This window comes from Lynx canadensis, chromosome B4 (genome assembly GCF_007474595.2).
Source record: "Lynx canadensis isolate LIC74 chromosome B4, mLynCan4.pri.v2, whole genome shotgun sequence".
Lineage (NCBI taxonomy): Eukaryota > Metazoa > Chordata > Mammalia > Carnivora > Felidae > Lynx > Lynx canadensis.
The window spans coordinates 2,905,114-2,928,021 of record NC_044309.1 but is presented as its reverse complement, the minus strand read 5'-3'; the positions used below and the strand labels follow the sequence as shown (position 1 = coordinate 2,928,021).

Genomic DNA, 22,908 nt, shown 5'->3' with positions numbered 1-22,908 from the left:
ACAGGGAAAGATTCCTGTAATTCACCTTCTTCCCCCCACCCCCCACCCCCAAGCCTGGCCGGCGAGTCCCACACACGGCACGGCCAGATTCTCGAGTCGGGGTTTGGCTTCCGGACGGGCACGGGTGCCTGGGGGCCCGCGTGCAGGTGTGGCTTTCTCTGGCTCAGGTGAAGCTGATGAAGAGGATGGTGGGCATGAGCGACATCGGGCGGGTCCTGAGGAAGCTGCCTCGCATCACGAAGCACGTGCTGAACCGTGACAACATGAGGTGGGGCTCCCGCCGGCTTCGTGGCAGCCCTCCTCCCGCTCCCCCCGTTCCCCAAAGCGCGGCCGTCGGACGTGTCTCCCTCGAGGCGGCAGCACAAACCTGCCTTACGCTCGGCAGTCGCATTCGAGCCCTCGCGCCCTCTGATAACCAAGAACGCGTTCTTCACGGGAGAAACATATTTGAGAATAAGAACAGCTGTGGAGGGTGGGGAGGAAGCAAGCTAATTTAACCCTACAACTGCAAAGTAGAGTTCTTGCACACGTTTAGTTACAGTGGTTCCAAAAGTAAAACCGCAGATGCTCCATAAGCAAGCAGTCGGTGAGCCCGAGGGACGGTCCGCTCGCTCGAGACCAGAGTGAACACGCAGCGTCTCTCGTGAGAACAGGTGCCTGATGGGATGAGGGAAGCCGTGGCACCGGTGACTGTCAGTCGGCCCTGAGCCCTCAGGTCTGTGAGCGTGAAGGGAATTTTAAAATGACTGACGGTGTATTTTTGGCATCTCACTGTCAAGGACACAGATCTAGATTAGCCTCTGGTTCTCTCTAGAGCTCCCCAGTGTCTTCCCCTTTGGTCCTCAGGAATCACGGCAGGTTCTCCCCGACCACTGGGAAGACAGTTGTCCTCAAAAAAAATTGTTGTCATGTTTATTTACCTTTGAGAGAGAGAGAAAGAACACAAGCAAGGGGAGGGGCAGAGAGAGGGAGACACAGAATCTGAAGCAGGCTCCAGGCTCTGAGCTGTCAGCACAGAGCCCGACGCGGGGCTCGAACCCACGAACTGCGAGATCATGACCCGAGCCGAAGTCGGACGCTTAACCGACTGAGCCACCCAGGCATCCCTGGGAGGGCAGGTGTCTTAAGCACTGTGACCACTCGGACCTTCTGTTTCCTTCTCCATAAAACACTGCTTCACGTATTTATGGCAGGGAATGAACGACTGTGTGCGAAGCAGTTGGTGTAGCGTCTGGAACAGTTAGCACCGATCTGGGTGTACCTACTGTTAGTGACAGGAACTCAGGGGCTAGGGTCCAAAGGAAAAGAGGGACAGCGTCTGTGGTCTGTACCGTTCAAGCGACCGGTACGTGATAGCAGGGTTTGTGACGCCGTGGAATTGAGGAGACTTGTGTGAGAATAGTTTTGGAGAGCATGGTAATTCCTTGGCAACTTAAACTTCTCCGCTTTAACGACCGGTTTATGTTTTCAAATAGATTTCCCTCCTAGACAGTAATTTAGGTTTTCCACCTTCAGGTAATGTAAGCCCTTGGCAGATGGCGATACGTTGTGTGTTCTCCTTAAGGGACAAGGACACAGTTCAGTCAGTGTCAGGCGTGCGGTCACTATGTCCTGACGGCTGGTCCCCACCTGCGGCACTGAAATAACGGGGGAGCCTTTTTGGAGAAGACGGCTCTGTTACTTCTGTATTTGGCTACTGTTTCTCTTTAACAGTTCAAACATTATTTGATACAAAAAGTAAATACGTAGTATTCACTCCTTTGTGTCATTCATACAAAACGTGATGAATTAGTAAAAGTGTTTTATTTTTTCAGTAAAGCTCTCCTACGTATATATGGCTTTTTGAACAGATGCTCCGTGAATGCTATGCCTCAGCAGATGTCTCTGGCAGAAAAAGAGGTCGAAAAGTTTGTTCAAAACGTTGGTCGGAGTAAGGCGGAGTGGAAGCCGGGGCACCTGTCCGTGGTCGAGGTGAGCCCTTGCCGGGCGTGGGCCCCAGTGCTCACATCTGCGGCCGCCCCGTCATGTCCCGTTGAGGGGAGGGAGCAGAGGACAGCAGGGTTAAGTAGCTTGCCCAGTGTCAACCCAGGTGAGAGCTTAATTCAAACCCCACCGTCCGGCCTTCCGTCCCGCGTTCCCTTCTTGGCACGTGGGCCTTTGCGGTGGGCGCTTTCCTGATGCGGAAAAGCAGTGGGTTTGAGAGCCTCTGTGCTAGCGGGAACCCTCCCGCTCAGGCGGGTCTCCCGGCTGCTGGCAAGGCCCCTCAAGGGGACTCTGTAGCGCGCGGACGTTTGTCCCGGCCTCCCAGGCAGGGGCCAGTCTGCTCTGTTGGCTTGCAGAGTGCATCCTCGTGCAGGGAAGGGTGACCATCCACAGGCTTTGCAGACAGGACTCTGCCCCCCCCTCCGCTGTGTCCCTGTGCCCGTTCCCCGGTCAGGACTGGTCGGCCCGTCTTCCAGCGACAGCCTTGCCTCTCCCTGAGGCTCTGAGAACCTGCAGACATTACACTGGTTTAAAACAATTAGCATGTGTGCCCTCACGCCTGTCACTGGCTCTGAATTTTCGTGACCAGACCTGAAGTGTATCAGGTGAGTTTGGGGGCTTTCTCACTTCTCTTGGAAACTATTTTCAGAAACCCGCCCCCAGTGGGTCCAGTGGAAGCACGCACATTAGCGGCCCCCGAGTCCTAAGGAAGCTGATCACGGTAAGTTCACACGGCCCCTGTCACCTGGGAGGAGCAGCGCGGCTTGTGCGTGCCCTGCTAGTGTGGGGGACACGTCCCGGGGGCCTTGTGCTCCTGTCGCGCGTCCCGGCCGGCCGCCTTCACCTCCAACTGTGCAGTCGGCGCTGCGGCCCCTCCCACGCTGCCCCAGGGGCTGTGACGGTGGTGTGGTTCATCACAGATGCGAAGACTTAACGTGTGTCTGGGGACGAATGCAAAGACGGGGTCACGCAGCGGGCTGGGTGGAGACCACGTAGGAGGGAACGCTCCTAGTTGAGGAACTACGTGTTCCTTGGGTTGGGGTTGGGATATTTCATCGTAGAGCAAGAAGCTGTGAGGAGCGACGGGGGGTCAGCGCCCTGCCCTTGGCCGTGAGCCTGCAAGTGGGAGCCAGCACGGCCACGCCTGTCCCCCCAGGACCCCACCTTCAAACCACACCAGATGAAGACGCACTTCCTGCTCCCCTTCCCCGTGAACCACGTGGGCGAATGCGTGAGGACCGCCCCCTACACGGACCCGGACCACGCCAGGTGCGGGGCCCAGGAGGGCGGGGAGGGCGAGGAGGGCCCAGGAGGGCGCAGGGCTGCTGCTGGGCTCGAGGGAGAGGGGGGTCTGTGTTCGTAGGAACTGAACTTGTGCTCTGTACACTAAGCCACGCAGACCAGGCCACGCACTTCTACTCTTAAGTACATTTAAAGCACGAACGTGTCTTAAGCACTCCTGGGGAGGAGGAGTATCGTTTTTCCCCCTTCCTTTGTATTTTACAGTTTTCCAACTGTGAACTTGTGTTCCTTATATGACACAGAATATTTGACAATACATGGGGGTGAACCCCCGGTCCCTGCTGGGATGCGGGGAGCCCGTCTGCCCAGGTCTGGCCCGGAGCGCCCATGAGGCGAGCACCTCCCCCACCGCCGTCCGGAGGGGCACCCGTTCACTCCTCCAGTTAACGTGTGGAGGGCTGGGGGCTCCGGGCGTGGCCGCTCTCTGTCCTGTGAGGATGCCTGCTGGAAGCTTCTGGCTCTCTCTCCCAGGACGTGAGCCCCCAACAGGAATGTGGGACCCACTGGTAGAACTCGCTCTGTTGGAGTGTTTTCTCAGGGAGGGTCCCCGTAGAAACGTACTGAAGAGCTCCCCGTGTTTCGGGAGAGAGCGAGAGAGAGAGGGCAGGTGGGGGTTTAGATGAACGAAGGTCTGTACGTGTGCCCGAGCGATGAGGTTCGTGACCTCACCTGATGAGACCTTCAGTGCCCCCTGTGCGCTGTCCCAAGTCGAGAGGGGCGCCCCCACCCCTCTCCCCACCTCTCCCCGCAGCCCCCGTTTGAAAATTCACGTCAGATTTTTCTCCCCGTGTGTGTTCTCGGCCTTAGAGAAGGGGAAGGCGTAGCGTGTGTCACTGTTAAGTGAGAGCCTTCTGGCGGGAAGGGTACGGTTGTAACACGCGGTCTTCCGTCCATCTCAGCCTCAAGGTCCTCGCGCGTCTCATGACGGCCAAGTTCTTGCACACAGAAATCCGAGAGAAGGGCGGCGCTTACGGCGCAGGCGCTAGACTCGGCCGCGACGGGATGTTCACGTTTTACTCCTACCGGTGAGTGGGCCCCGCGCTCCCCGCCACCGGCCCCGCTCACCACCCGAGGGCTGCGTGTGCGCGCGGCGGGCGAGCCTTTGAAAGAGAAGCGTTTCCCCTTGTTTCTCGCTTCTTGGACGCAAAACCACACCCAGCAGTGTCCTCTGGGTTGTTCGTGTCTAGGAGACGCAGTACTGACGGGAAACAGTTTGGCTTAAATACTGCGGTTACCCGAGACCAAGATTTAGTTACCGAGGACAGGAGCCGAGAGCTTTCCGGGCTCCCAGCGATCCCAGAGGCCCGGTGTGGGTGCCGGGCGTGGAGCTGTCGTGCCCTGACTGCTCCCGCCCTTTCCTTAGACCAGTTCCTGAGCTTCTGCGGACCCGAGTTAGAAATCCGCTGGAAGGAGGAGTTTGCCGCCCCCGCCTCCCGCAGGTCCCGCGGGGCCTCGAGGACTTGTGCGCAGAGCGGGGAGGGCTCCCCGGCTGTCCTTGCAGACTGGCCAGCTTACGGCTGCTGATGAGGGCATTCTGGGTGCTCCTTAAGGAGCTGAGGGGCTTTATCCAACCATCCTCAGTGTGTCTGGTCCGCGTGAGCCTTCTTCCCCGTCCACGTGGTTTCCTCTGTTTGTGAAATCAGAGGGTGTAAGGGTGAAGGGGCGAACGCGTGAGTCTCTCTGGCCTCCTAGGGACCCGCATTCGACAGAAACGCTCCAGTCTTTTGCGAAGGCCGTCGACTGGGCTAAGGCTGGGCGATTCACACAGCAGGACATCGACGAGGCCAAGCTCTCCGTCTTCGCCTCCGTGGACGCCCCTGTGCCTCCTTCAGACAGAGGTATTTGCTGTTCCTGACGGACACGGTCTGAGCTCTGCCAGGTCCCCGCCTCCTCGGTGACACGCATGCTCGGGCAGGGTCTGGGGGCTCCATCACTCCAGGGCTTGAGTGGCCTGAGGCCCAGGGGTGCGGGGGGAGGTGCCAGAGGGGCACCCCCCGCAGCGTGGCTTCCGCCCCTGGCGGGGGAGAGGCTTTTCGGGAAGGGGCCACGCAACAGCTTGACCTTTGCTGGAAGAGTGTCCACCGGGTGCCCTTGGAGCAGGTCAGCGCGGGAACTGGCTTTTCTGATGCCCGCAGGGCTGGACCACTTCCTGTACGGCCTCTCGGACGAGCTGAAGCAGGTGCACCGGGAGCAGCTCTTTGCCGTCAGCCACGACAGTCTCGTCGCCGTGAGCGACAAGTAAGTGCCGCGTGACGAGTGTCCGGAGCCTGCGGCCCGCGAAGGCTCGCGTGCGGGAACGGCCCTGACCCTGACCTACCCCCACCCCCCCCTCCAGGTACCTCGGCGTCGGGAGGGGCACACGTGGCCTGGCCCTGCTCGGACCGGAGAACGCAAAAATCGCTAAGGACCCGTCATGGATAGTCAGATAACACGTCTCTGCTCGGGAGTGGGATGGGATGACAGGCAGGCATAGCCCTTGAAGGGAAGCCTGAGCTAATTTAACTTGAAAGGTGGGAAAGTTACTGTCCCCCCCCCCCCCCCCCCCCCCCCCGCCCCATCTTGGTCATGTGTCACTCTTGTGTGGCCGGTCAGACCAAACTCCTCCCTTAGAAGGAAAGAGATGATCATGATGGTGTATTCAGTGCTAGAGACACACAGATTATAACTCAGAGTTTCTCATCGTCTAAGTGCTTATTTTACCTACAAATCATGGAGTATTTATTTTAAAAATTTAAAAATAAAGGGCAACTCTGATTCACCCGTACTTTCTTTAGTCATTATTTTAAATGACCTTTTGCTACAGGAGCTCCTGGGGCCCTTATTAAAAAATGAGTAAGTGAACAGAGGTATCCGACGTGCATTGATGTGTGAACCAGTGTGGTCACAGCCAGGCCCCGTGGAAAAGTCTGGAACAGATGGGTGATACCCAGGGCGGCCTGGTAAGCATTACCCTTCTCCCACCGTCTCCCGTGTTGCTCACTGTGCATATTTCAGACAGAAAGCGCGCTCGGTGCTGGTCCCCGTCTGCCTCTCTGCCCCTCGGCAGATCTCTGGACGATGCCTTTCCTGCATTCGGGTCTGTAGCCCGGGTCATTTCGCGTCGTCTCTAGACGACAGAACAGGCAGGAATGCTTTTCACTGAACACAGATGTGAGGTGACCATCTTACTGCCCTCAGGGAAGCAGGGCCGTCCCCGTCCCTCTGCCTGTGACTGCCCACAGCCCCGAGCGTGGGTCCCACCGGACACTGACTTGCTTCTTCGGTAGGAGAACCTTGGCGTCAGTGTGCGGCTGGGAATGAAGTCCGCTGTGTGAGCTCACCTCGTTCTGAAGACGCATTCCCAGTTTCTATCACTTACGCCACGTGTGGAGTCACTTTGGGACTTGGGCCACCTCCACGCACCTGGCAAGTGTACCGTGTGTCAAAGCGGCATCTCTGTTGCCCGCGATGACTTGGGACGTGCACTGGTCCCTGTCAAAACACTCTGTCAATACCTGCCCATAACACTGCCGACAAAACCTTTATCCTGAGGATTTAAGTGCCTACCTAAAAAACTCAATTGAGTCCCATGGTTGGAGTTTTAGCCAAACGTTTAATTCTACCGGATACACATGTTTGAAAGCGGGAAACAGTAGGAGACGCAGCAGACAAGTCGTGCTGGAGCCCTGGGGGTCCGCGGGGAGAGGGAGACGGGACGGGGGGCTCTGTGACCGGGTGTTAATGTCAGCAGAACTCACGCGAAGTGCCGATAAATAACTTAAGTGTTACAAAAACGGGCGGTAAACGGGAAGTCGGAAGCAGCGCCAGGCGGGCGGTGCGGGCCGGCGGCGTCTAGATGGCGGCGGGCTCCTCGTGGCCTCGGTGGTGCACGTGCTCCAGCTGGCCGGGGTCGGACACCTCGTAGCTGGCCTTGTACTTGGCCAGGATCTTCATGAGCGGCCGCAGCTTCAGCCACCACTGCTCCTTGGGGATCCGGTGCCTGTGGACGGGAGGAAGCGGCCGTGAGGGCTGCCCGCGCCAGCCGAGGCGGCCCAGGGAGGCGTGGACGATCGAGCGGTTTCGTGAGGTACGCGACACCGTTCTATACGCTCCTAGAAATCCTGCCGCTTCTACGTCTCGTGTTAATTCCGAGTCACTTGCGGTAACGAGTTACTGACCTTGACCCCAGCAGCGGTGTCCCTCTGTCGCTCACGCTTCTAAGGGCAGTGAGGTTTACACGCGCTGTTTTATTTACTTACTCAAAGTCTGTTTCCTTCTTCAGTTGTGCCACAGGTTGGAAAAGGAGGTTTCTTTTGCTTATTCCCAGCACGCAGATGCAATCATCGGTCATAAACCTTTTTCCTGTAAAATAAGGGGTGTCAGAGCAAATGATCTGTCATGCTGAGGACAGAAGGAGCAGCGAGGGAGGAGGGGAGGGGTGCGGGGCAGAGACCCGATGCCTGGTGCCCCTACCCCACCCCACCTCTGAGCAGGAGGCAAGGCCCTGATCTCTCCCAGGGCTTTTGACCAGGTGGGACAAGTCCTGGGGGACCACCGCACACGGCCGTGCCAGGGGCGGAGGGCAGAGATGAGAAAGTGTCTGGGTGGAGGCGTGGCCTCCTCTCGCACACTCAACCCGAGCGGTGCCGTTACCTGCACTAAGCGATCCGCCCCCAGAGGGCAGAGCCTGGAAAGGAGCGCCCTGAGAGTTGGGGCTGAGTGTCTCCCTAAATGCTGGAATCAGAACGCTGGCGCCAACTGCAGAACAAGCCGGCCTCGGTGAAATGTTACGGGAGGCGGAGGCTCACGAGCGCACCTACGGGACCAGCTGGAAGTTAAGGGCATGAGCGTCCTTAGGGAACTGGGAAAAGAAGACCCCAAACAAGAAGTGTACGAAACCGACGGTCGTGGAAAGAACCAAAGCCCGAGTCGGTTCTTTGAGACCAAAACCAGGCTGGATGCATTTGCATTACTGGTTCTTAGACGTTGCTAATAAACGCAGAGATCTAGTCAGCCCCGGTCAGGAAAACGGGGTGAGGACAGGCACTCACACAAGTAACCAGCATCTGCAGGAAAAGGGGGTTATGAGCGCCACAGGCACCCGGAAATTCCTAGAATAGAGCTTCCAGAACAGATTAAAGACAGCAGCAGCAGCTCTGTAAACGTCAGGGAAACCGTGCTCCACTCTCCGAGCTATGAAGGAAGCAGGAGGCTTGAGGGGGCGGGGTCTCAGCCCTCCAGAAAGCAGGGCAAAACTCCCGTCTCCCCGATTTCCGCAGGGAGCCCCCACACCCCTAGACCTCCTACGACAGAGCAGGCTGGCACCCCGCACCTGCCGGGGACAGGACAGCGGGGACATCACCGAAGGGAAAGGCCATCACGGGATATTGCACACCGGCCTGTGCGGGGCCAGGGAGCAGGAAAGCAGGTGCAGAAAAGGCACGCGACCACCTCGGTCTACACAAAAGTGTGTGCAGCTACCCTGCTTTTATGAAAGACCGCGTTGGTACCTGTTTCCGTTAACTAAAAACCAAACATTTTTTCTTTTACAAAAAACATGACAAAAAGGGCAAAGAGCGTTGAGCTTTGTTTTGCAGGGAGTGGGCAGGGGCAGTGAGACTGGTGCCACCGGGCGCCTTCCCTGGGACCCGCACACCAGCCATGCGAGCCTTGAGCTGTGTGTCCTCTGGGCGTCACCTCAGTTTCTTTCGTGCACCCTTAGCAGCGTGTGTGTCCTAAGTGGTCGGGGTGGGGGGGGCGTGGGGGGGGGGTCTAGGGATGCTCAGGAATTTTCTGGCATAAATGAATCGTTTCTTCACTTTATACCATTTTGGCTTACGAGATGGTTTCATAAGATACGAAAAAGGCAAAGTATCCTTTTGTGACCAAACGAACACGTAGTGAACACCAGTAGCCTCAAGTATCGGAAGTTTACCAAAGACCAACAGCAAACGCTAACTGCAGAGAGACCTCAGAGGACAGTGATGCTTCGTCAAGGAGCACTGACAGCGTCCCCTGTTCTCACTGGGGCCGAGGCCTCGGCAGGAATCCCGCCATCAGAGCAGCTCTTCAGAGTTCTCTGGAGTAAAACGCACACCCGCGAGTGTAAGGTTGGATGCACACGGAAAGATGTCCATGGATGTGAAAAACAGATCTACGATCTAAGAGTGTGTAAAACATTACTGATCATATGCTCCGTTTACAACAACTGTATTTCTATATGTCAGCAATTCGTAAACAAAACAAAACAAAAAAACCCTTACATTTTTTTTAAATATCAAGAAGTTAGGAGTAAACTTAGCAGAAGATATGTAAGATCTTTATGCTTTAATAAGAGATAAGGGGCGCCTGGGGGGCTCCGTCGGTTGGGCGTCTGACTGTGGCCCAGGTCATGATCTCACGGCTCGTGAGTTCGAGCCCCACGCCGGGCTCTGTGCTGACAGCTCAGAGCCTGGAACCTGCTTCGGATTTTGTGTCTCTCTCTCTGACCCTCCCCCGTTCATGCTCTGTGTCAAAAATAAACGTTAAAAAAAATTTTTTTTAATGTCAATTCTACCTGCAAATTCTTGATTAAATGTAATTCTCTCAAAAAACCCCACACGGTTTTTGGCGGGCCCTAACAATCGGCTTCTATTTCTGTGCCAGCTCACAAGGCCCAAGAATGGCTGGAAAATGGAAGGAGGACCGGCTTATCCGTAATTGTTCATAAACCTGAACGCTGCAGGGGTCAGTAACCGAGTGCCCCACGGTGACTCCAGTAGCCCACGGATGGTCCCGATAAGTTTACACATAGCTGGTCTGTGATGGAGACTAGACACTTCGCACATGGCACCCACGTGACTCTCCGCACGAAAATGAACTCAGACCTGACGCTTCCTATCAACTCCAGTGGATCAAACACATTGACATAGAAGGATGCTTTAGAAAAAAAAAGCTCAAATCGTAAAGGAAAAAGTATACCGGCTGCATAAAGATTCGGAGGAGTTCGTTAAGAGACGAGAGTACTGAAAGAGCCCACGGAACAGCAAGACCTTGAGGTAAACAGGAGGGAACCTGGCATTTCCTCCATCGCTTTGGAAGGTCGCCTCAACGCCACAGCAGAGCTGCCTCGCACCCACATCACACCAGTCGTCCGAAAGTGACGGGGCAATCGCACACCGCGAGGGTGAGCCTGTGGCTGGTGAGCGCGTCTCCCCGTCTCCCCTGCCGGACCGCGCAAGCCAGCGGGCCCCGGGGGCGGGGGCGGGGGCGGGGGCGGGGCTCCAGCGCCGGAACCCCGGACACGCGCACACCCACGCGGCAAATCTCCAAACCGTAACGCGACATCAGAGGGCCACGCACGCTGTGGGCTTATATGCGCTAAACTACGAGAGCCTTTGAAGGTGTCGTGCCAGGTGGCGCGGGACTCCGGGAAAGAATGGTTTCTGCGATCCCGAGGCCTCCCCCTGGTGGGAGGGAGCGGACCGTGCGGGAAGGACACACTCCGGCTTTGAAGGCGCAAACGGCCCGGGCACCTGCCAGTTCCCGGTTTTCGCCGAAGAGAACGGTCACGAGTGAATCCAAGCCTCCGGTGTGCTAAGTGCAAGCCAGATCGGTGTCGGAGGCGCAAGGGAGGGTCAGGTGCTGGGGCCTGCCGCCGCAGCCCAGCGTGTGCGCGGCTCTCCGTGGCTGTGGCGGAGCGACGCCACTCCCCGGCAGGGGACCGCGTGGATTCGGACGCCCCTGGTCACGACCCCGAGGCCAGATGGCCAGCGCGGAGTGTGGCGCGCGGCTCGAGGCGGGGCTCGAGCCGCGCGGAGTGTGGCGCGCGGCTCGAGGCGGGGCTGGAGGCGGGGCGAACCGAGGCGGGAGGGGCGCCCCCTCCCCCGCGCCGGGTCCCGCCCCCCGCCGGCACTCCGTACCCTTCCCCCGAGCCTCCTTTAGCTTGGTGCTGATCCACTGCGTGGCTCTGGCGGAGATCTTGGTTCCAAAGTTTCTGTCAAACGGTGAAGGCGCCCCACCCTGTCGGTGAGAGTCACAGGAAACGTCATTTAAAACCGCCGTGAGAGCCGCGAGTATTGAGCAAAACTGGCCTCGTATTTTCAGGAGACGGTGTGCGCAGCGGCTCTGGGGGGCTCCGTCTTGCTTTTGCAAGTTTTTATCTCCCTGTGTGTAGCCGGAGCCCAGCCTGTGAGGCGGCACCCCAGTACTCGCCCCACCCCAGCCTGGGCTGCGCAACCCGGGGGGCTTCATTCATTATTAGAATCTCTTTCCAGGATTCCTTAATCGTATTTGGGGATGGGGAGCGGGTCACGGTTTCCTTTCAGAACGTGATCCCCTCCGTGGGCCAGTAGCGTCCACGAAAATACACAGATGGGCACCAGGTCGCCACGTAAGTTGAGGACGGTGACGGGCCCTTTGGAGGAATGAGTAGACCCGAAGTTAAAACCCCTAAGAGGGGCGCCTGGGTGGCCCAGTCGGTTAAGCGTCTGACTTCGGCTCAGGTCATGATCTCACGGTCCGTGAGTTCGAGCCCCGCTCGGGCTCTGTGCTGACAGCTCGGAGCCTGGAGCCTGTTTCGGATTCTGTGTCTCCCTCTCTCTCTGCCCCGCCCCCACTCACACTCTGTCTTTCTCTCTGTCTCAAAAATAAACATTAAAAAGAAAAAATTAAAAAAAAACAAAAAAAACCCTAAGATACCGGTGGGGGTTTGGGGGGTGGGGGGTGTCGGGAGCAGGACAGGCATGCCGCCCTTGGTCCACACCCGCCTCCAGCTTTGACCTCTGGGGCACGCCTGCAAATCAGAGCCACCCCAAGACTCCTTGCAGATCATTCTGACTTGTGCAAACCTCAAGGACCGGTTGATCCATAAATAGGTAGGAAGGCCCGGTGTTGCGGGAAGTATGAAAGCTGAGAGCTTTCCCTACAGGGCCCTTCCCCCCCCCCCCCCCCCCCCCCCCCCCCGCACACAACAGAATTCCTAAAGCCGGTGGTGTTTAGTACAGCTTTTCAACAGAACATCGCTTAGCGAAGGAAGCGCCAGCGGGATTAAAACCACCTTCCGAGCACACACTCCCCACCGCGGCTCAAACAAGGCCTCCCCGTACAGAGCCTCCGGGGCGGCGGCCACGGGTCGCCGTGTGTCCCGGCCCCACCTGCTGCATGTGGCCCAGCACGTTCTTCCTGCAGTCGAACACGCCCTTGCCCTCCTCGGAGTAGAGGTGGTAGATGAAGTCCGTGGTGTAGTGCTCGCTGCAGCTCTCGTTCCTGCAAGGGTGTGGGGGGAGGGGCTACTCAGCGGGAGGGCGTGAGGGGTGGGTGTGGGGTGAGGGGGTGCTCAGCGGCAGGGGGTGGGGTGAGGTGAGGGTGGGGGAGTGTTCAGAGCATGCGGGTGGGGGAAGGGGTGCTCAGCGGTTGGGGGGTGGGGTGAGGGGGTATTCAGGGGAAAGGGGTAGGGGAGGGGGTGGCTGGGCGTGAAGGAAGGGGTGGGGGAGGGGCTGCTCAGCAGGGCGTGAGGGTGTGGGTGTGGGGTGAGGGTGCGGGGTGTTCAGAGCACGCGGGTGGGGGAGGGGGTGCTCAGCGGCGGGGGGGCAGGTGGGGTGAGGGTAGGGGGTGTTCAGAGCACGCGGGTGGGGGTGCTTAGTGGCGGGGTGGGTGTGGGGTGAGGGGGGTGTTCAGCGGCGGGGGAGGTGGAGTGAAGGGGGGGTGTTTCGAGCATGCGGGTGGGGGAGGGGGTGTTCAGCAGCGGGGGGGGGCGGTAACCGTGCGGGGTGTTCAGAGCACGGGGGTGGGGGAGGGGGTGCTCAGCGGCGGGGGGGGCAGGTGGGGTGAGGGTAGGGGGTGTTCAGAGCACGCGGGTGGGGGTGCTTAGTGGCGGGGTGGGTGTGGGGTGAGGGGGGTGTTCAGCGGCGGGGGAGGTGGAGTGAAGGGGGGGTGTTTCGAGCATGCGGGTGGGGGAGGGGGTGTTCAGCAGCGGGGGGGGGGGGGCGGTAACCGTGCGGGGGTGTTCAGAGCACGGGGGTGGGGGAGGGGGTGCTCAGCGGCGGGGGGGGCAGGTGGGGTGAGGGTAGGGGGTGTTCAGAGCACGCGGGTGGGGGTGCTTAGTGGCGGGGGGGGTGTGGGGTGAGGGGGGTGTCAGCGGCGGGGGGAGGTGGAGTGAAGGGGGGGTGTTTCGAGCATGCGGGTGGGGGAGGGGGTGTTCAGCAGCGGGGGGGGGGGGGGGGGGAACCGTGCGGGGTGTTCAGAGCACGGGGGTGGGGGAGGGGGTGCTCAGCGGCGGGGGGGGTGGCAGGTGGGGTGAGGGTAGGGGGTGTTCAGAGCACGCGGGTGGGGGTGCTTAGTGGCGGGGTGGGTGTGGGGTGAGGGGGGTGTTCAGCGGCGGGGGGGTGGAGTGAAGGGGGGGTGTTTCGAGCATGCGGGTGGGGGAGGGGGTGTTCAGCAGCGGGGGGGGGGGCGGTGACCGTGCGGGGTGTTCAGAGCACGGGGGTGGGGGAGGGGGGGGCTCAGAACAGGGCAGCGGGTGGGCCAGAGCTCAGGGTGTGGCCGGGCAGCCGGTCCCGTTGCACCCCACGCGCCCTTCCCTGCAGATGCCAGCGACTTCAGCACATACTCGACTTGGTGAGATGGTAACAAAAACAAAGCTAACTACGAAGCAAAAGTGAATTTTTAAAACGTGCCCTTCAGTGACTTAAGCGCACGCCGTTTTTAACGCAACGCGCAATGACTACCGCGTTTCTTCGGGACCGGGGCAGAGACCGGACTGCTGCCCCTGCGCGCTCAGACCGCGAACCCGGATGGTTCTGAGAAGCCGCGGCTGGGGGGGGGGGGGGGGGCCGGGGGGGGGGGGGGGCGTCCGTACCTGAGCACGAGTCCCCTCTGGATGGTGGTCTTCATTTTCTCGGTCAGGTGCTCCACGTTGGCCTAGGGAAGAGTGTTCCGTTCGTCAGGCGCCCTCCCTGTCGCCCGCGGCGGCCCCGTGGCACGGACGCACCTGCAGATCGCGGATGTCGAAGGGCTCTTCGAAGATGTAGGCGGCGTCGGCTCCGGCGGCGAGCCCCCCCATGTTGGCCAGGTAGCCGCAGTAGCCCCCCATGGTCTCGATGATGAACACGCGGCGCTTGGTCCCGCTGGCCGACTGCTTGATGCGGTCACACGTCTGGCCACAGAGGAGGACACGGGTCATCCCACCCACCCCCGGGCCCTGCCGCTGCCCACCGCGGGGAGGGGGGGGGAGGGGGCGCCTGGGACCGGCTCACCCCCGCTGCCCACGTGGCCCCACGGGACGTGGGTGCCCTGACATCTGATGGGCTCAGTGGGAATTTCTGTTCGGTTGGTTTCTTCCGAAAAGCTCCCCGTGACATTTGGGTTTTGGGCATCGTCACTCTGCGAACGGCACGTCGTGCGAGGGCACCTGTGTTCTGGGCCAGATAGCAGCTCCTGGACCAAGGTCCTGAGAACCCTTCCAGACCCCTCGGCCTACAGGTCTCCCACGGGCCCTCCTCGAGACACTGGCTCAGGGACCCCTGTCCACCGCCTTCCCACTACCCCACCAGTCCGGACCACCACGCACACTCCGGGGGCCACAGCGCCACTCACCGGGCCCGCCTAGGACAACCGCTCTGATCCAGCGCTAGCCTTGCCGGGCCCCAAAACAGCACCTTTGAGTATGGGTCAGAGCCCCTCTCCGGGTTCCCCAGGCCGGCCCTGCTCCCAGGGTGTGGAGTCTGGAGGACAGGAGCCCCCAGCATCACCGGGTCCTGACCCGGGTATTTCAGCCAGCCGCCCCCTCCCGGGTTCCTAAACCAGCATGGACAGCAGCCCTGTCCCGGGCTGGTGGTACACGCAGAGGGCGCTCTGCCTTTTGTGGGGAGCAGGAGGAATCCAGGGGTGCTGATACGCCCCCTGGCCTGCTCACGGTGGGAACGTCCCCTCCCAACCTTGGGCGCCCCGCAGGGGCAGCCGGAAGATTCTCCCAGCGCGATCCCCGGGCTGGTCCCACTGGCTAACATTTCGCCTCCCCGGGGCTTCAAGACCACACATCACGCGGAAACAAGGTGGAGCTGAGAGCACAGTGAAGACGGAAAAGGGCCCGTGGACCTAGGTGTGAGGACGTGGGCCTGCCGGGCCCAAGAGCTAGCCCTCAGCACGAGGTGTCTGCTGAGCGGGGCTTGGGGGGACCAGACCGGGCGGGGCAGGGGCGTGGTGGGTCCCACCCAGCACAGACCCCTGGCGGAGCCACGTGAGCACCAGAGGCCCGACCCCTGGAGCCTCGCCGCGCTCCGTGGCCGGTGGCCGCTTCCTGGCCTGCCCGAGGGCCTACCGTACCCGCGGAGAAACAGAACCCCAAGCAGGTCACGGGTGGGAGCCGCCAGCCTGGGAACGAGCCTCTCGGGGGCCGTGGCCCTACTCAGAAGCAGAACGAGCTCCCCTCCCAGCAGCAAATTCGGTGAGCAAACGAGCATGACACTACAGTGCACGTGTCACGAGCTAAAGGCTGCGGCACAGCGCGTTGGGGACGGAGGCCCGGAGACAGCCGCCCCCGTCCCCTCACTGTGATCCAGCTCCAAACTGCCAGCCGGGACCCAAGCTGCCGTGAGCCCAGGGCCTCCGGCAGACAGGGGGCTCTGCGTGGCAAGCGTGGGAGCCCGGGCCACACGAACGTCAAGGACGCGGCCAACCCTGGGCCACCGCCCCACGGCAGCCCGCCGCTGGGCGACAAGTCCTCGGCGAGCACGGACCACACGGACCAGACGGGGCCAGTGCAGAGCCCGCCAGACCCTCCGGCACGGGACATCCTCCCCGGGAGCAGCGCCCCCCACTGCACAACCACAGGCGGGTGGTTCCACGCCGTGGCCGTGCCCCGCTGCCCCCAGAGCGCTCACCCTCGCAATCCCCTGACCCCCGTGGCGTGCTCCCCGGACTCCCGCCAGGCCCTCCCCGGACACCACGTCCGGGCCGGCTGTCGTCCTGAGCGCGAGCGCAAGCCCGCGCAACAGCAGGGCCTCCGGGGGCTAGGGGTGCAGACCCCACCCAGGACACGGGAAGAGGCTCCCTGTTTAGCCGATGAAGGTCAGCCCTGCCCACCACAGGGAGGGTCACGCAGCCGTGGAAGGTGTGACGTGAACTCCAGCCGGCGGGAAGTAACGGGAACTGTGGCTCGTTACTCCTGCAGGCCCGGGGGGGTTCCTCCCCTTGCCTCGTGCGTCCGGGCAGGAAGAGGAAGTCCCTAGAGTCTGGCCTGACCGGCAGTGTCGCCGGAGGGGCGACAGGGCCCTCTTACCTCTACCACCACATTGAGGCCAGTGTCAAAACCCATGGAGATGTCTGAGCCTGGGACGTTGTTGCTAATGGTGGCCGGCACGATGCAAATGGGGACGCAGAACTCCTGGTGGCTGTCACGTGCCTGGGCCAATAGGACCGAGCCCTCGAACGCCTGAAGCAGTGGGGTGGGCAGTCAGCGGGGCGTCCCCGGCACCTCCCTGACGCCACCGGGCGGGGCCGCGTCCTCGTGGGCCAGGGGGATGTCCTCACGGGCCAGAGTGCGGCAGCTCGGGGGCCTCAGTGGGGTGAGATGTGGGAGCGGGGACACCCACGGGGTGTGGGGCGTAGGGTGGGGGGCCTCCCGGAGGAGGGGACGCAGGCAGGTGGCAGCAAAGCAGGGGCCGGCGTGTCAGTGGAGGACAAACAGCCAGTCGGTCCCTTCTTGGCGTCTTGGAGGAGGCGAGGGAGGCCAATTGGGGGGGCTTAATTCAGGGCCGGCCTGGCAGCTTTGTGCAGCGGGTGGGGGTGCAGGGCCCCGCCAGCAAGGCCTCCACGATGACCCAGGTCACTGGAGCGGGCCGCCCCTGCCCCGAAGGTGGCCGGAGGGCTTGGGCGCACCTGTGCTGGTCCCCGGGCCCTTGTCACGGGCGGGGAGCCCCAGCGCTGCTCTGGAACCGCAAGGTGAAAACATTTGCAGCTGATGTCACAAAAGGGAGCTGTTCTCAAGCAGGGGGCAGGCGCTTGCGGTCTCTGCCCTGGAGTGTGTTAACCGGAATGTTCGTGAGCGGCCACGGGCCCACCGTCCACCGTCCCCGAGGCCCCCAGGCTCGCTGAGCAGCTGGACACTGGCAGACCACCTGAGGGCGAATGGACCCCCGGACGGTCTTTCCTCGTCCCGCCTGCAAGGCCCCTGTGCACCTGCTACAGGGACGTGCACGTCTGAGGGCGGTGGGGGGGGACCCACGCCTCCTGGAAAGGCGTGTGCTCTCTGCTGCCTTGTGTCTCCCCCGAACACATAGGGTTCTAGGGCGGCTGTGCCTCGAGGACACGTGGATGGTGGGCCCGTGGCAGGTTAGTTCGGGGAGCGGCCCCAGTCCACCTCAGACCACGTAAGTCACACGGGGCACCGGCAGGGGTCACGGGGAGTCACGGGGGGCAGCCCCTGAGGCCGGGAGGGCCCTCAGCAGCAATAAATGGGGTGTCCGTAACTGGAAACACCTTCCACGTTCTGGTTCCTGTTGCTCCTTTTTCCCTCACGTCCTGAGAAAAGGAGGGGGACCCTCCAGCGGGGACGGGGGACGGGCCAGCGGGGAAAGCGAGCGCGCAACTCTGGGGACAGACGTCCCGCCCGAGGCCCTGGGGGCAGGGACACGGACGTCCGCTCTGGGCGCGTCTCACAGCACAGCACCGCCAACCCAACCCGGGCGCTCGGAGAAAAGGCAAGACGTTCTGGGGGCGAATAGCACGGCAGCCACCTTCTCGGCGTCCGCGGCCACACGGGGCTCAGCCGCCCTCAGCTGTGGCTCTGCCCACGTAGGAACAGCGTTCAAACCCCTGCTCAGACGGGGTGCTGTGACGCATGACACACAGAGATCCGTCCGGACAAAGACGAAACAGCCGAAGGACAGGACCGTCACAGTAAGATCGCCTCTGGGACCCCCGCGGCGGCTGGATGGCCAGACCCGTCCCTGGGCACTGCCGACATCCCCTGGGGGCAGAATCTCAACAAAAGGGGGGGCTGGCACTAGAGATGCCCCCGGGGCATCTGGACACGAGGCTTCAGGCCCGCGGGTGGCCCGTCTGGGAAAGAGGTGTCCTGAGTGCGGGGGACGGGCCCACACGGAGCCCACTCTGGTCCCGGATCCCCTGAGGCGGGTCAGGAGGGACGTGGGGCGCCTGTGACTCGTCACTCAGCCCCTCAGCGGGCTTCCGGCCCAAACCCAGACCTCCCCCAGACCACACCACTTCCTTCTGGCTCTCACGACCACAACCGGCAAGAAACCAAGCGACGCGCGCGCTCCAGACGGAGTCCCTACACCTCCAGGACACGGCGAGCGGGGCGGGAGCGGGCGTCACCCCGAGCGCCCGGCTCACCACCCGTCACAAGCCAGGCCCGGCGCCGTGGTGCCACCAAAGCCACCTGCGGATCTGGAGCTCGACGCACACGCACACCTGCTCGCCCGCTGCGGCCCCGACCGCGAGCCGGTGCCTTTGTCACCGGTTAACTGGCTTTGAGAGACTCCGCGAAAGACCAGCTCCAAACGGGCATACGCCAAACTTCCGCATCCCAGGGAAGCAAGCGGGTAAGCTGGGGTCCCCCTGCCTATTCCGGTTTTCGATTCCGGTTTTCGGATAGTCAGCAACACACGAGTATCAAATCTCTCTAGGCTGTAAACAGTTTCTCGTAGCAGAGGGAGCCTGGATGGATGAGTGAGAGATTTCGTGCCTCGAAGCGCACATCAAATGTCACGGGGAGATACACCCCACCCGGGGCCCAGGCGTGCAGGTGACAACCTCCGGAGCCCCCACCCCACCCACCCACCCCGAAGAGGGGCTCCAGTCAGGTGACCGTTAGGAAACACGAGCTCCCAGCTGCTTCCACAGAGCGTAAGCAGGCGCAACCTCCAGCCAGGGCAGGGAAAGAGCAGGAAGACAGTGATGAAGGTCACGGCCAGCAGCCCTTCAGTGCACAGGTGAAGCCTGATCAGGGCAGCTTGGGTCACGGCCCGGCGGGGCGCTCCAGCGAGGGGACACCGGACACACGGGTGGGGCTTTTTAGTAAAGAAAGCACACAGGGTTTAGGAAGCTCAGGAAAGAAAAGCAGAAATGAAGTTCTAAGCGTTACTTACCATGTGAATTTTATGTTAAAAGCGTTTCTTTTATTTACCAGCACTAGAAACAAATTTTTGACACCGTGGGTTTAAGAAAAAAAAAAAATCCTAGGAAAACATTCATGGGATGGGTGTCTCACAAGGAAAATAAAGACTCGTGAATTTGCTGAAAAATCTTAGACGCCAGATGAAAAATTAGAAACGTATTCTGTCGGTCGCTGCGCTTTAAGCTCCCAGGCCATTTCCCAAGTGTGGTTTTCACACCTGGTAACACGGGCGTGTTTCTGTTGTTACTGCCTTTTGGCAGATAAACTAACGTACTATCCGTGTTGTTTTCGGATGCGACTGAACGTGGCCAGGGTACAACGGGGGAGAATGATGCTCATGGCGATAGCCAGAAGCAGGACGGATGTACCCGCGGATTCAGGTGGGTGGAAAAAGTGACACAGAACGGAGCTCGGGATCCGTCCCCAAACATCCACGCAGGGGCCACCGGACCCAGGATCCATCATACCAAGTTACGTTCCGGGACTGAAGTAAATTTGGCCCGGTCAGAAAAACGAACGGTCGCGATCATCCAAATCACGAAACCGTAACCCGCCACGACTTGAGTGCCGCACGCTCCCCGTCAGTGCGCCCAGCAGGGACACGTCGTCCTGGCCGAGGCACAGGAAAAGGGGCGCTGGATTAGAGATTGCCAGACTTCAAAACAAAAAGAAAACAGAATACTGCTGTTCTGGAAACAAACCCGGGTCTGGTTTCCGTCTCTAGTGCACTGGCAGATAAAAGCGGGCCAGGAGGCGCCCTCCCGCTCAGCGTCCGCGGCACCCGCTCTGCTGGCCACGCAGACTTACGTCGGTGATGGTGTTCAGGGCGGTGTCCGCACCGATGCTGAAATCGGAGCCCGGCACGTTGTTGGACACCGTGGCGGGGACCATGACCATGGGGACACAGAGCTCCTCGTACTTCTCCCGGGCAGCTGACAGCTCCAGCAGTCCCAGGTAGGCCTGTCAGGCGTGCGGTTGTGGGGAAGGAGGGAGGGGAGCAGAGGGGCCGTTAAAAAACACCAGAGGGTAGGGGCGCCTGGGTGGCGCAGTCGGTTAAGCGTCCGACTTCAGCCAGGTCACGATCTCGCGGTCCGGGAGTTCGAGCCCCGCGTCGGGCTCTGGGCTGATGGCTCAGAGCCTGGAGCCTGTTTCCAATTCTGTGTCTCCCTCTCTCTCTGCCCCTCCCCCGTTCATGCTCTGTCTCTCTCTGTCCCCAAAATAAATAAATGTTGAAAAAAAAAAATTTAAAAAAAAAACACCAGAGGGCGTTCGCGTCACCGGGGACCAGCAATTCTGTGAGCGCAAAGGAGCCCAGAGGTCAGCGTCACGCAGAAGAGACACGAGTCTCCTGTTCGCAAGGGTCTCGTTACTTGAGGCCCTCACGTTTTCTTTAAGGCAAACGGAAAGCTTATCGGTCGAACGAAAGAGACACGAAGGTCTGCGGTCCGACGCGCGATCAGAAATGACGCGGCCACGGGACTGCCCTGCTCCCTGACGGCCATCAGGCCTCGGACTCGAGAGACGCCGTCATTTCTGCAGACTGCAGATGTGTGAGGCTCACCGACAAGGTGCATCCCCCGTGGGGGGCCCAGCTCTGGCTCCCCGATCCAGCTGCTCCGTGGGAGCCAGGGAAGCGTCCCACGGCAGCACGACGACTACCCAGTGGCAGCTGGGCCCGGGGGACCACCCCCCTCCCGCCCTGTGCTTGCCGCAAGCCTCCCCCCACAACCGACGGCCCTGACGAGCCCGCAGGTGCACAGGGACAAGGACGTACCTCAAATCCACCAATGATCAACAGCGCGTTGATGCCGTGGGTCCGCATCTGCTCGGCGATCGCCTCCAGGGACTTCCCGGGCAGCGTCCTACAAACAGTGCAGCCACACGTGAGGCCAGACGGACCTCGCGCAGCGGACGGACCCCGCCGGCACCCCCACCCCGCTCCCCGGGCCGGGCCCCGCGGCTGGACGGCAGAGCCGGGAAATCAAGTCTCCCGGGAGCGTTGTTTAAAAAAGGAGGAGGGGCGCCTGGGTGGCTCAGTCGGTTGGGCGTCCGACTTCGGCTCAGGTCGTGATCTCACGGTCCGTGAGTTCAAGCCCCGCGTCGGGCTCTGTGCTGACAGCTCGGAGCCTGGAGCTGCTTCGGATGCCGTGTCTCCCTCTCTCTCTGCCCCTCCCCTGCTCACTCCCTGTCTCTGTCTCTCTCTCTGTCTCTGTCTCTCTGTCTCAAAAATAACCATTAAAGGGGCGCCTGGGTGGCTCAGTCGGTTAAGCGTCCAACTTGGGCTCAGGTCATGATCTCGCGGTCTGTGAGTTCGAGCCCCACGTTGGGCTCTGTGCTGACTGCTCAGAGCCTGGAGCCTGTTTCGGATTCTGTGTCTCCCTCTCTCTGACCCTCCCCCGCCGTTCATGCTCTCTCTCTGTCTCAAAAATAAATAAATGTTAAAAAAAAAATTTAAAAAAAAAAAAAAAAAGGAAAAAAAAAAAGGGAAAGAAACGCTCATCGTCCAGTAGTTGGGCCTCAAAAGAACCCCAGTGCCTCATCAGAAAAAAACAACGCGCCCCAAGAGCTCGTGAGCGTTCACGGGAATTGTTTGAACGGAAGCTTCCTGTTTCCGAGTCCGGTGTGCACAGCTCGCCCAACCTGATCTCAGCTCACATCCACACGCGTCCACACCTGCTGGTCTTCTCCTGTCCTACCTCCTGGTTCGAGCCCCACGGCCCACGCGTGGAACCAAAGCACCGCCGGCCACCCCCCGCCCCTCTCTTCCCTCTGTGCCGGCTTCTCACAACGTTCACCCTTCCGGGACGCTTACGGGGACCCTCAGGGCAAACCCTCATGATGTCAGCGACAAGGTCGCCCCGTGTCTACAGTGAGCTCAGCCCAGAGCCAGGGCTGGGGCTGGAGAAGCAGACGCAAGTGGGTGTCGCTGGGGGCTCAGGAGGGGCCCGGGGGGGGGGGGGGCAGGCGCCCACCTCCGAACAGAACTTTGCCGCCCAGATGGCTCGATGGCCAGCAAGCCGCTCCGGAGAAGCAGTGAGCTCGCGAGCGGCTGGGCACGTGGGCACCCGCCACGCTGGGGAGGCTCACTGGAGGCGAAACCGCTCCCAAGTCATCTGCCTCGGCTCTGGTCCGGGGCCCAGCCGTGGGCTCCCCAAAACGTGACCCGGGTCCCTCGTGGGGTGGGCTGGGGCACGGATTCCTTCACAGCAAGGGCAAAGCAGCAGCTTCTGGGGTGTCGGCTGAGCGTCTGACTCTCGATTTCAGCTCAGGTCGTGATCCCAGGGTCGTGGGATCGAGCCCCGTGTCGGGGTCAGTGCCGAGCGCGGATTCCGCTTGGGGTTCTCTCTCTCTCCCTCTGCCCCTCCCCCGCTCACGCTCTCTCACCCTCTCTCTCAAAACAAGTAAGTAAATTTTAAAAATGAAAAAAAAAAAAAAAAAACCCCAAAAGCAGCAGCTTCTGCACCAGCTGCTCTGACAGAACGTGAGCTTTCTCCTCCCAAAGAGCAGGTCAGAGTCCAGACGGAGAA

General features: G+C 60.8%; 2 protein-coding genes across 7 annotated transcripts in view; one reads left to right on the top strand and one right to left on the bottom strand.

Moving 5' to 3' along the window:
* The window catches only part of PITRM1 (pitrilysin metallopeptidase 1), a 43,835-nt gene extending 37,786 nt beyond the window's left edge, over window positions 1–6,049 (top strand). For 2 of the 3 annotated variants that reach the window (XM_030322956.2, XM_030322954.1), the window contains 8 exons: window positions 168–268; window positions 1,851–1,971; window positions 2,633–2,704; window positions 3,140–3,252; window positions 4,185–4,310; window positions 4,978–5,123; window positions 5,421–5,523; window positions 5,621–6,049. In XM_030322956.2, coding sequence (XP_030178816.1) covers window positions 168–268; window positions 1,851–1,971; window positions 2,633–2,704; window positions 3,140–3,252; window positions 4,185–4,310; window positions 4,978–5,123; window positions 5,421–5,523; window positions 5,621–5,714 — 876 coding nt within the window. In that variant the 3' untranslated portion in view covers window positions 5,715–6,049. The other variant, XM_030322955.1, reaches the window with a different exon arrangement.
* Window positions 6,050–6,857: 808 nt separating this feature from the next.
* The window catches only part of LOC115519169 (phosphofructokinase, platelet), a 54,300-nt gene continuing 38,249 nt past the window's right edge, over window positions 6,858–22,908 (bottom strand). For all 4 annotated transcript variants that reach the window (XM_030322958.1, XM_030322961.1, XM_030322960.1 and 1 more), the window contains 8 exons: window positions 21,156–21,243; window positions 20,189–20,341; window positions 14,234–14,398; window positions 14,102–14,163; window positions 12,399–12,510; window positions 11,166–11,265; window positions 7,524–7,626; window positions 6,858–7,264 (listed from right to left, as the gene is read on the bottom strand). In XM_030322958.1, coding sequence (XP_030178818.1) covers window positions 7,117–7,264; window positions 7,524–7,626; window positions 11,166–11,265; window positions 12,399–12,510; window positions 14,102–14,163; window positions 14,234–14,398; window positions 20,189–20,341; window positions 21,156–21,243 — 931 coding nt within the window. In that variant the 3' untranslated portion in view covers window positions 6,858–7,116. The remainder of the gene's footprint in view (window positions 7,265–7,523; window positions 7,627–11,165; window positions 11,266–12,398; window positions 12,511–14,101; window positions 14,164–14,233; window positions 14,399–20,188; window positions 20,342–21,155; window positions 21,244–22,908) is intronic.